Source organism: Phyllobates terribilis, unplaced genomic scaffold (genome assembly GCF_046119375.1).
Source record: "Phyllobates terribilis strain yellow unplaced genomic scaffold, ASM4611937v1 Scaffold_2__4_contigs__length_985480577, whole genome shotgun sequence".
Classification (NCBI taxonomy): Eukaryota; Metazoa; Chordata; class Amphibia; order Anura; family Dendrobatidae; genus Phyllobates; species Phyllobates terribilis.
Window position 1 is genome coordinate 300809655 of NW_027362762.1, and position 13395 is coordinate 300823049.

The following is a 13395-nucleotide window of genomic DNA, read 5'->3' on the forward strand; positions in this document are numbered from 1 at the left end:
TCACAGCAATAGGCTGGGGACGCATTCGGACTGTGCACACAGTAGCTATAAGAAACAAGCAGAAAGCCACGCCGACACCCTAAGCAATCAGACAAGAGATATGGACACAGCAGGAACTGAAACAAAGAGTGCAACATGGACTGACAGGTAAGATTGCGGTCTTGCATGGTGGGAGGTGGTGCACCATGCAAGCACGCCGCCAGGAATGTTACAATGTCTGTGATCTGTTTTTTTCAACAACATTAAACAACTGAATGAACATCCTCCGAGCCCAGTGATTCCATAATTTTTGCCAGGGGTTGTATACGAAATATGAAACTGGTATTGAAATTGTAACTAAAAGAAGTTGCATACAGTAAAAGTTTTTTTTATAGCATATTAATGCTGTTTGGAGTGCATTTTTCTCATTTCGCATCGCTACAACACCATGGCCACGCTCTGTCCGCTCCATTTGACCTTACTCTTATTGTTCTTCCCTACATTCACATTAGAGCAGGGGCAGAAACTGACAGGCAAGAGCCCCTCTGAAGGTCTTGTGTCTGCCCCCTTTGATTTAGACTCAATCTTTGTAAAAGACATGCACATGTACATGCATATTCATAATAGGCATAATATGATAAAATATGCACATGATAATACTCGTGAATTAACACATTAGAGCTGCACATGCGGTATGTCTGCCAGGGCCATCATCAGGGCATTACTGTCATTACTGCTGTGTAGGGCCTGGTGGGCAGAAGCAAAGAGGGGCGCACGGAATGGGTGAGACATGCTGCACAGCCTGCACTGAGGCAGCACAGCCGAGCCACTGTTTAAAAGGCCTAACAGAGTGCATGGCACGCTGGGGCACAGGTTAATTCCTTTACTATGCTTTATTAAGCCCCCGTGCCCCAATCACAGCCGAAACTACTTACATTGTATGACTGCAGCAGAGGCAGCTGGCCACGTCTCCTTGGGCCTTGAGCCAAGGATTACCAGAATGCCCCTCTACCACCTAGCTGCAAAGCCTTGGCTAGAAGGAAACTGTATTAAATAGTGGTCAAGTTTCTGTGTTTAGAGTATATTTAACTAATGGAAAACAGCCAAGCTGTCCAAACATGATGTATTCAATATATTATATTAAACAGGATCTCTGGACATCTGTTAATGGGAGTTTGACCCTCCCAAAAAAGTCTTCCTTGTCGTGGTGGTGGCTTAAAAAATCTTTTGGCCAAAACAAAAGCATCTGGCTATATATGTGATATGGTGTTCAATGGGAACTGTTAATGTATGATTAATGAGGATGTGGTGCAGAAGTGGAGTTTTTACAAGAGTGGGCGGTATGACTGTGGAAGGTTCAAGGGGTGGAGGCAGAGCTGGGGTGGAGCCTGGATGGAGTCTCAAGGGGGCCCGGAAATTCTGCCAGCATGGGGCCCTGAAATTCCTAGTGGCAGCCCTAATGTCTGCCCCTGAAATAGAGCAACACGCTCGCTACTATTCTTTTATGACAAGATAACAAAATGCTTCACTGCTCTGCTGTCAGTAATGCCAGATGTTTCTTTAATAAACGATGATCCGGCGTTCACTCTACAAGGTAAGTGTAGAGATACAGGTAGAGAAAGGTGGAACCCTTGGCAGTAGAAAGATCGTATTCTCCGCACACTCTTGGATGGATGCAAATAAAACTTTTTTTATTGTGATACATTGTTTCCACAATAGATGAATAAGCAAATAATTTTTTCTTTCATGCAGGTGACCAAAAACATATATAAATATTATTTGCTTGTTTATCTATAGTTGAAACTGTGGCGCCCCTGTGGGTTCAGTCGCCACAGAGGTACTGCATCTCACCCAGAGGTGTGGTATCTCACTCTCAGGTAAGGATGGAGTACTGCCAGGGCCCCCAACACTTGCATCCAACACTACACTACTCCAGACCGGCAGGAGGGGCAAGATGCGTCGCTCTCCTGCTGAGCCCTGTCCCTGGCTGGAGTGGGGGGGGGGGCCAAAGTAGGGGGAACCATGTAGTGGGTGTGGGTCGAGGAAGAAGTTCAGGGGAGCTCAGTAAGAAGCGATATAAAAGAGAGGGTGGAACATTCTAGAGGGAGAAGAAGTGAGAGAGAGTCAGAGGAAGAGTTGGGAGCAGGAGCTCCTGCAGCTCTGCTCAGGGAAGCGCAGGCCTGAGGGAGGAGGCCCAGGAGAAGGAGAGGAGGAAGGAACGGGAGCAGAGAGAAGGCTCCAGGAGTGAAGAAAGGATCCCAGGGGTACGGGCAGTGCTGGAGGCCACCCGCACGCCCGAATCTACCAGGCGGTGGAGGGATTGGGTCGCAGAGGGGACCAGCCCCTAACTAGTGAGAATTGCAATATTCAACTAGGCAACTGGAGGGTGCAGCATTTCAGGTGCTGCAGCCAAAAGTCACATCTAACTCACCAAAAAGGTGGCCATAGAGGACCCAGGGGACAGAGAAGACGTTGCCCAACAAGGTCCATGGTCACTGGATTGGGACACTGGGTGTGAGGTGCAGGGAGGCGGCCAGAAGGAACACACAGAAGGGGGTCCCGTTACGTACTCCGGAGGTACCTGAGGGTTTGCTGAGCTCCTCCCTGAGTAAGCACAGGATGAAATGGGAAGTTATGATCTGCCGTTGTAACCAGGAGCAAAGTGAAAACTGTGAGTAAATCCTGAAGACTGCACCCCACTGTCTCTGTGAATTATTACTGCTGCACCATCATCCCCTGCACTACACTGCACAGCAACATCTATAACATCACCATTTCCTGCCCTGGAACTAAGCTCTGCCTGTGGAGAGCGGAACCAACTCTGCTGCACTAACATCAGTTCCAGAGGACCTCCTCCACAGCGGCGGCCCCATATAGCCGCATACCACAGGTGGCGTCACGAACTTTATATAAAAACTTTAATTCACCTGTAAATAACCCCTTTTATTGATCGCCCTGGGTCACGGACCGGGTCACAGCCACTGTGACATCTCCCCTAGCAACGACTGGCCCGGCTACCGAGTACCCCACGGCCAAGGGGGCTCGTCAAAAACAATGTATCACAATACAGAAGTGTTATTTGCATCCATCCCAGAGTGTGCGGAGAATACAATTTATCTGATGTTTCATTAAAGCAGAAATTCACATTCAAAGGGGGCAATGGAAACAATTTTAAATGTTTTATTTTGTAAGATTAGCGAATGTGTAATTTTTTTCTAATATCCTAATAAATTTTCTATTTATATATTTGTACTTGTAATTAATTATATCTGATATTATATTGTGTAACGCACACTACTTACCAATGCTGTCATAAGGAATAATAATTGAATTGGAATCAACCCATGTTTTAGTGTAGAGGAAGAGGCAGAGCGGCATCATGCCTAATGCTAGGAGAGTGGAACAAGTTGTCATGCTTATACTGCAAAACAAATCAATAATAGTGATATTTATTGTACATAACATCTATTAAAACCAAATGTAGAATAACAGCGAGGCTGCAGAGCAAAAACACATGGAGAAAATCTGATTTTGCACTGTAGTCTCCAGAAATAATGCATTGGCCTGTGTCGGTGATTGCAGGCAGCTGCAGTAATGATACATGGAGAATGTGGGAAATGCCCTCCTATACAGAACATCAAATACATAAAACGTTTAATAAGCTGTTTCAAGTTTAACGGAGATTCGAGTTAAAAGTAAAGCTTTGATTTGGATCAATCACATCTTTCCACATCTACAGTTTACAAAAAATGCTGAATATCTGTGTCAAGCTTAGCAAAAATCTAGATCTATATTAGTTTTCATCTCTAGTCACAAAATAATAAAATATTTTAAATCAATACAGCTTCCAAAATTTGCTGAAAGGATTATTCCCATTTCCATAAATGGTCATTGTCTGCTTGTAAATGAAATCATTTCTGGAATTTAATATATTGCTTTTTTATATTTTCAACCATATTAACACATTTCTTTTCTTTAGAGCTCGTTGTTTCTTTAGAGACTGACTACTACTTTTAGATAGCAGTATATACACAGTGCTTCCAAGCTCTTATCTATTGAGCTTGTTGGCACAAAATTGAAGCTGTCCAAGATTGCTGGAGCGTGCTGCTTAGAGATGAGCGAACGCGAACCCAAACTTAAAAGTTTGAGGTTCATATCGGACTGTTTGGGTCCAGTGCTAAACACCGAACACGGACTTCTCCCGAAAGTCCGTTGCAATGTTCGAAGTAGAGAGTACGAGAGAGACAGTGAGAGAGAGCCCGCGTGAGAGAGCACGCAAGAGAGAGCAGAGTGCGAGAGAGAGACAGAGCGAGGAAGAGAGAGAGCAAGTTTGTGTTGCAATTGTTTTTAATGGGTTTTGGTTTAAGTACGGGTACAGTTCTGGTACCCGAACCAAACTTTGGAATAAAGTTCGGGTCGGGTACCAGAACCCGTACTTCCACGGGTCTGCTCATCTCTAGTGCTGTTACCTCCTAATCCCAACATCTATTAAAACCAAATGAAGAATAACAGTGACAGCAAAAACACATGGAGAAAATCTGATTTTGCACTGTAGTCTGCAGAAACAATGCATTACAGCATGGGATCCCAAATAATTCTTTGATGAAAACATTTTTTAAAAACAGGCAGAGAAATGCTTTACCACACAGAAAGAATCAGCTGTGATCCCGTGCTGTAATGTCTGTATAGTCTTTTCCTTCCTCCCCTGCCCAGGAGCTGTGGTATGATCAGACCATGTTACTGTATGGTCAGACACAGCTATTACACAGTACACAGCAGGGGCACATTTATAAGATTATCTCAGCACAGGAACATTTTATTAAACACATCCAATTGTAAAAATTATTATTATTCCCAGATGTATTAATTAAAATCAACTTTAAAATTAACTTTGTTTGTGGGAAAACCCCTTTAAGGCTATGAGTAGAGCCAATGGCTGCATTCATCATGGTATTCAAGTTTAGAGAGCTGAGTATGTATATTGAAATCATGAGCACAACCTTACTAAAAGAAGTAAGTATATGTATAAAAAAGAACAAAAAAATCATATAAAGTCTGGAGACAAATACAGTACTAGCTTGACATTTATATATGTATCTTACCTTAAATCCATGTCTCCATCTACCCAGTATGCCAGGATGTTGGAACCAGTTCCACCAGGACAACAGCCCATGATTAAAACGACAACAGCTTGAACTGGATGAATGTCAAATGCCAGAGACAATACAAAAGCAGTAAGGGGCATTATCCCAAACTGACACAGAAATCCTATTGCAATGCCCCAGGGGCGTTTTATGTGGCCCCAAAATCTCTTAATCTCCACAGTGCAGCCCATTGAAAACATGACCAAAGCTAACATGACTGTGATGACAATACTTAAAACTGTGTTTAGAATAATATTGAATCTGTCAGGTGGCAATAGACAGGCGGTGCCATTACAAATGGTTGCATTTTCAGGACAGGTAACATTGTCCACGATATAAGATGTCAATATAATGTTGCGTTCCATCCTGATTGTCAGAGAAAATGACTAATAAGGGAATTTGTAAATCAGAAGTAAAAATGAGAACGATCCATTGAGTCTTGTTCCTTCAATTTGTCTATAGGCTCTTTCTGCTAAGCCTCCTATTTAAAGAGGAATAATGCAATAAAAAGCTGTAAATACTTTAGTTGTGCTGGGACATGTCCAGTTTCAGTATCTCCAATCACACTGTAAGAAGTGCAAGAGTCATACCGTAAATTGCCACAATTGCGCATTTTTTAACGTTTATGGCTTAGGATTAAGTTTAACCATTTATTTATTTCTAACAGCCTGTAATTATGTCAGCTATGCAGGTCTCTGACCTACCTGGCATAGCTGTTTAGGCAGCAATCCCACCTTTAGATGCCCACATACACTAACTGCAAACTATGCTTTGTTCTTACAGTGGCTTGCGAAAGTATTCACCCCCTTGACTTTTTACCTATTTTCTTACATTACAACCTGTGTTTAAATATTTTTTAAATCCGAATCGTGTGTGATGCATCAGCACTAAATTGTCTAAGAGGGCCGACCACCAAAACTCTCAGCCCGGGCAAGCAGGGCATTAATTAGAGAGGCAGCACAGAGACCAAAGGTAACCCTGAAGGAGCTGCAGAGTCCCTAAGAAGAGACTGGAGTATCTGTCCATATGACCACAATAAGCTATACATTCCATATGTGGTGGCCTTTATGGCAGAGTGGACAGAAAAAAACCTTTACTTACACACAAAAATTGTAAGGCTCGTTTGCCAAAAGTCATGTTGAAGACTCCCCAAATGTATGGAGGGAGGTGCTGTGGTCAAATGAGACCAAAATGTAAATTTTTGGCCACCAGGGTGAATGCTATGGAACACAATCCTCACATGGTGGTGGCAGCATGATGCTGTGGAGATGTTTTCCGACAGCAGGGACAGGGAAAATGGTCCGAGTAGAGGGGAAGATGGATGGTACGAAATGCTGGGATATTCTTGAGCAAAACCAGTTTCAGTCTGTCAGTGATTTGAGCCTGGGACAGAGGTTCACCTTCCAACAATACAATGACCCAAAGCATACTGCTAAACAAACACTTGAGTGGTTTAAGGGGTAACGTGTAATTTTTTTGGAGTGGCCTAGTCAAAGCCTAGACCTTAATCCAATTGAGAATCTGTACTCTGACTTGAAGATTGTTGTTCACCAGAGGAAACCATCTAATTTGAAGGATCTAGAGCAGTTTTGCCCTGAGAAATGGGCAAAAATCCCAGTGGCCAGATGTGGAAAGCTCATAGAGCGGCTTGTAGCTGTAATTGCGCAAAAGGAGGTTCTACAAAGTACTGACTTTAGTGTGGTGAATAGTTCTACACACTAAAGTTTTCAGTTATTTTGTCCTATTTGTTGTTTGCTTCGCATAAAAAAGAAAACCAAATGTTCACAGTTGTAGGCATGTTCTTTCATGTACTGATGCAAGCCCTCAAACAAACTAGTGAAATTCCAGGTAGTGAGGTAGAAAAACACGAAACATGCCAAAAATGAGAGTAATAAGAATGATAGAACTGAGCATTGAATACTTTTCAACTTTGTAATGTACATGATAGTGAAATTCAGTTACCAAGTAGGAGAGTCACAGCTTAACCAGAGGCATCTAATGCCCAGTCTAAATAGATACATCAGGGTAAAGGGAACCTGTAATACATATGTGGTCCTATTTGTTAACAACATTATACAGTGGTGTGAAAAAGTGTTTCCACCCTTCTTGATTTCTTATTCTTTTGCATGTTTGTCACACTTTAATGTTTCAGATCACAAAACAAATTTAAATTTCAGAGAAAGATAACACAAGTAAAGAAAAAACGTAGTTTTTAAATGAAGGTCTTTATTATTAAGGGAAAAATAAATCCAAACTTACAGGGCCCTATGTGAAAAAGTGACTGCTCCCCTCTTAAAACATAAATTAACTGTGTTTTTTCACATCTTTGAAAAACTAAGTTCAATTTCCCTGTCACACACAGGCCTGATTACTGCCACATCTGTTCTCAATCAGGAAATCACTTAAATAGGACCTGCCTGACAAAGTGAAGTAGACCAAATGATCCTCAAAAGCTAGACATTATGTTGCAATCCAAAGAAATTCAGGAACAAATGAGAAAGAAAGAAAGTATTTGAGATCTATCAGTCTGGGAAAGGTTACAAAGCCATTTCTAAAGCTTTGGGACTCCAGTGAACCACAGTGAGAGCCATGGTTCATCTGGCGTAGCACCCCATCACTCTCCTTCTTGGTCAAATAGCCCTTACATAGCCTGGAGGTGAGTTCGGGGTCATTGTCCTGTTGAAAAATAAATGATGGTCCAACTAAACGCAAACCGGATGAAATAGCATTCCGCTGCAAGATGCTGTGGTAGCCATGCTGGTTCAGTATGCCTTCAATTTTGAATAAATCCCCAACAGTGTCACCAGCAAAGCACCCCCACACCATCACACCTCCTCCTCCATGCTTCACGGTGGAAACCAGGCATGTAGAGTCCATCCGTTCACCTTTTCTGCGTCGCATAAAGACACGGTGCTTGGAACCAAAGATCTCAAATTTGGACTCATCAGACCAAAGCACAGATTTCCACTGGTCTAATGTCCATTCCTTGTGTTCTTTAGACCAAACAAGTCTCTTCTGCTTGTTGCCTGTCCTTAGCAGTGGTTTCCTAGTAGCTATTTTACCATGAAGGCCTGCTGCACAAAGTCTCCTCTTAACAGTTGTTGTAGAGATGTGTCTGTTGCTAGAACTCTGTGTGGCATTGACCTGGTCTCTAATCTGAGCTGCTGTTAACCTGCGATTTCTGAGGCTGGTGACTCGGATAAACTTATCCTCAGAAGCAGAGGTGATTCTTGGTTTTCCTTTCCTGGGGCGGTCCTCATGTGAGCCAGTTTATTTGTAAAGCTTGATGGTTTTTGCAACTGCACTTGGGGACACTTTCAAAGTTTTCCCAATTTTTCGCACTGACTGACCTTCATTTCTTAAAGTAATGATGGCCACTCGTTTTTCTTTACTTAACTGCTTTTTTCTTGCCATAATACAAATTCTAACAGTCTATTCAGTAGGACTATCAGCTGTGTATCCACCTGACTTCTGCACAACACAACTGATGGTCCCAACCCCATTTATAAGGCAAGAAATCCCACTTATTAAACCTGACAGGGCACACCTGTGAAGTGAAAACCATTTCCGGTGACTACCTCTTGAAGCTCATCAAGAGAATTCCAAGAGTGTGCAAAGCAGTCATCAAAGCAAAAGGTGGCTACTTTGAAGAACCTAGAATATAAGACATATTTTCAGTTGTTTCACACTGTTTTGTTAAGTATATAATTCCACATGTGTTAATTCATAGTTTTGATGTCTTCAGTGTGAATGTACAATTTTCATAGTCATGAAAATACAGAAAAATCTTTAAATGAGAAGGTGTGTCCAAACTTTTGGTCTGTACTGTATATAAGTAATATAAATAGAAACAAAAGTTTTGTGTAGCAAGACAGTCTTAAAAACAGTCAAACTAAGATAAATGGTCAAAAATGTTTATGTGAGTAATCAAGTCCTGGAATTAATTGTCAGATGACCTGACTTTTCAAGAACATTTCTGGGGTCCACTTTCTGGGGTACACAGACGTGGGCATGTGGACGAGAATTTATCTGAATAATAGTTTGGTATGTGATTGATCAAGTCCTGTAATTTAATTGTGAAATGGGGTAAAATGTGTTTTACTGACAAAAATATTCTTTTTATTACTTGTCCAATAAAAATTCCTCTCTACTGGGACCCACTAAACAGAAAATATAAATTTGAAAAAAAAAGATGCTACCACACAATTTGGTCTTATTTATATAAAATTAATAATGAGAAGTTGTGTGGTAGATTTCAAAACAGGGGGTGAAACAAAGGCCTGGTTGGGATGGGCACATGGGGCAATAATAGTGGGAATCTCTCCTTCTGCTGTGCATCCTACAAACACGGCATCTTTTTGGGGGACGGTTTTGGATGGGTGTGGCAGGAACAACTATGAATTAACACATGTGGAATTATATACTTAACAAACAAATTGTGAAACAACTGAAAATATGTCTTATATTCTAGGTTTTTCAAAGTAGCCACCTTTTGCTTTGATGACTGCTTTGCACACTCTTGGCATTCCCTTAATGAGCTTCAAGAGGTAGTCACCGGAAATGGTCTTCCAACAATCTTGAAGGAGTTCCCAGAGATGCTTAGCACTTGTTGGCCCTTTTTCCTTCACTCTGCGGTCCAGCTCACCCCAAACCATCTCGATTGGGTTCAGGTCTGGTGACTGTGGAGGCCAGGTCATCTGGCGTAGCACCCCATCACTCTCCTTCTTGGTCAAATAGCCCTTACACAGCCTGGAGGTGTGTTTGGGGTCATTGTCCTGTTGAAAAATAAATGATGGTCCAACTAAACGCAAACTGGATGGAATAGCATGCCCCTGCAAGATGCTGTGGTAGCCATGCTGGTTCAGTATGCCTTCAATTTTGAATAAATCCCCAACAGTGTCACCAGCAAAGCACCCCCACACCATTACACCTCCTCCTCCATGCTTCACGATGGGAACCAGGCATGTAGAGTCCATCCGTTCACCTTTTCTGCGTCGCACAAAGACACGGTGGTTGGAACCAAAGATCTCAAATTTGGACTCATCAGACCAAAGCACAGATTTCCACTGGTCTAATGTCCATTCCTTGTGTTCTTTAGCCCAAACAAGTCTCTTTTGCTTGTTGCCTGTCCTTATCAGTGGTTTCCCAGCAGCTATTTTACCATGAAGGCCTGCTGCACAAAGTCTCCTCTTAACAGTTGTTGAGATGAGTCTGCTGCTAGAACTCTGTGTGGCAATGACCTGGTCTCTAATCTGAGCTGCTGTTAACCTGCGATTTCTGAGGCTGGTGACTCAGATAAACTTATCCCCAGAAGCAGAGGTGACTCTTGGTCTTCCTTTCCTGGGGCGGTCCTCATGTGAGCCAGTTTCTTTGTAGCGCTTGATGGTTTTTGCAACTGCACTTGAGGACACTTTCAAAGTTTGCCAAATTTTTCGGACTGACTGACCTTCATTTCTTAAAGTAATTATGGCCACTCGTTTTTCTTTACTTAGCTGCTTTTTTCTTGCCATAATACAAATTCTAACAGTCTATTCAGTAGGACTATCAGCTGTGTATCCACCAGACTTCTGCACAACACAACTGATGGTCCCAACCCCATTTATAAGGCAAGAAATCCCACTTATTAAACCTGACAGGGCACACCTATGAAGTGGAAACCATTTCCGGTGACTACCTCTTGAAGCTCATCAAGAGAATGCCAAGAGTGTGCAAAGCAGTCATCAAAGCAAAAGGTGGCTACTTTGAAGAACCTAGTATATAAGACATATTTTCAGTTGTTTCACACTTTTTTGTTAAGTATATAATTCCACATGTGTTAATTCATAGTTTTGATGCCTTCAGTGTGAATATACAATTTTCATAGTCATGAAAATACAGAAAAATATTTAAATGAGAAGGTGTGTCCAAACTTTTGGTCTGTACTGTATTTATATTGATTATACGGGCATCATCATTTTATTGGAGGATCTCTAATAGTGAGGCTGTTCTGTACTTGTACACTATGGGCTTTCAGGATTCAGTAGGGGATTGGTTGTTTTGTGCACATAGCGGTCCCATCCTTGACGGGCGGGAGCCTGCTATGGTGTACCACGTCTATTGGCACATTCGTCTCTCATATAGGAATTGATGGAGCTAAACGGACGTTGTTCGACGAGTTTCTGAAACGTCATTCCAGCACTGCTGCTGTTCTTTCCTCTTTGGAACAAACTCAGGTTTGCCACATAGTTGGCTGCATTTCCTCCACATTTTGCCCTTCACTTCAGTGCTGTTTATTCTTCCTGCTATAATATACACAATTGCAGGACAACTGTTTTGTTAGCAAGACCAAGTGTTATAATTAGCAAATGTGTTTTTAGGGGCATGACTCCCTCTGTGAGTAATAATTCCTAGAAGGATTTTCTTGTTTGCTCAATGTCTCAGTAACCTTTGAATGGGTCCTGGAATTCCATCAATTTTACCCTAAAGACCAAATGGTGCGCCATCTATTATAGGCACAGCCATGTGTCCAGTACTCACATTGGTGTCATATTAGATGTACTTTTGAACACTGAAAACGAGTGCAATAAAATTTGAGGTGTGTTCCTCAGAACGTACAAAAAAGATTCATAAAAGAGGCAGTGAAAAAAATGCAAATTGTAAATTTTAAAACTTGTGTTGCATCAACTGCATAAAAAATGGTGGTATCAAACTACTCACTACCTCCCTAGGTAGATGCACAACGGGGCATAATTTACAAAAAAGACATTTATTTGGGATTTCTGTTCCTCTTAAACTACACAGGCTCTGCAAATATGACAATATATTCCAATTAAAGCCAAATTTGTGTTCCAAATCTCACTTTGTGCCCTTTCCGTTCCGAGCCCTGCCGTTTGTCCAAACACAACTTTTTGACTACATGTGTGGTATTGCCATGCTTGTAAGAAAGTGGGTAACAAATTGTGGGATCTACTTTTCAGTGTTACCTCTGGAAAAAGCGATAAATTTGGGGCTAAAGCAAGATTTTTGAGAAAAAGCCTACCTGTGGGTTCAAAATTCTCAATATAACCCTGGATAAAATCCTTGTGGAGTGTAGTTTCTAAAATGGGGTCAGTTGTGGGGTTTTTCTGCTGTTTAGGCACCTTAGGGGACCTGCAAATGGGACATGGTGCCCGCCTTCTCTTTAAGCCAAATTTGTGTTCTAAAATTCAAATATTGCTCCTTCCACTTCAAGTTATGCCGTTTGTCCAAACAAAACTTTTTGAATACATGTGGGGTATTGCTGAGTTTCCAAAATTTGGTCACATGTGGAGGGTTTTCACTGTTTGGGTGCATCAGGGGCTCTCCTATCCTGACATGGTGTCCGCTCTTGATTCCAGTCAATTTTGGGTTCAAAAAGTCAAACGGTGCTCCTTCCTTTCTGAGCTCTGCCGTGCACCTAAACAGTGGTTTTCCCCCATATATGGGGTATCGACATCCTCAGAATAAATTGCAAAACAAATTTTGTGGTCCATTTTCTCCTGTTACCCTTGTGAAAATAAAAAAAATTGGGGTCTGAAGTAAAATTTTTGTGTAAAAAAAGTGAAATGTTAATTTTTTCGTTCCACATTGCTTCAGTTCCTGTGAAGCATGTGAAGGGTTAATAAACTCCTTGAATGTGGTTTTGAGCACCTTGAGGGGTTAAGTTTTTAGAATGGTGTCACTTTGGTGTATTTTCTGTCATATAGACCCCTCAAAGTAACTTAAAATGTGATGTGGTCCCTAAAAATTTTTTGGGAATTTTTGTTTGAAAAATGAGAAATCGCTGGTCAAATTTTAACCCTTATAACTTCCTAAAAAAAAAATTGTTTAAAAATTGTGCTGATATAAAGTAGACATGTGGGAAATATTATTCATTAAATATTTTGTGTGACATTACTGATTTCAGGGCATAAGAATTCAAAATTTGAAAATTGCTAAATTTTCGCCAAATTTCCATTTTTGTCGCAATGTAACATAAGTTGAAGAATCAAAGAAATTTTACCACTATCATGAAGTACAATATGTCACAAAAAAACAATCTAGAATCAGTGGGATCCATTGAAGCGTTTCAGAGTCATTACCACATAAAGTGACAGTGGTCAGAATTGTAAAATTTGGTTTGGTCATTAAGGTCATAATTGGCTCCGTCACTAAGGCGTTAACAGAAGGGTACTAACATTTTGTCCACGTGTGTATATATAACTATGTGTGCATTAATCTATGTATATGTGCATATATATATATATATATATATATATATACAGCTCTGGCAAAG

The 13395-nt window shown here is 41.3% G+C and overlaps 1 protein-coding gene across 1 annotated transcript in view; it reads right to left on the reverse strand.

Annotated features, from left to right (window-relative positions):
- Nucleotides 1–5497, reverse strand: part of LOC141251739 (ileal sodium/bile acid cotransporter-like) — a 43114-nt gene extending 37617 nt beyond the window's left edge. Inside the window, exons 1-2 of the mRNA XM_073670415.1 lie at nt 5082–5497; nt 3282–3400 (exon numbers count right to left, since the gene is read on the reverse strand). Coding sequence (XP_073526516.1) covers nt 3282–3400; nt 5082–5488 — 526 coding nt within the window. The 5' untranslated portion in view covers nt 5489–5497. The remainder of the gene's footprint in view (nt 1–3281; nt 3401–5081) is intronic.
- Nucleotides 5498–13395: the final 7898 nt, after the last annotated feature.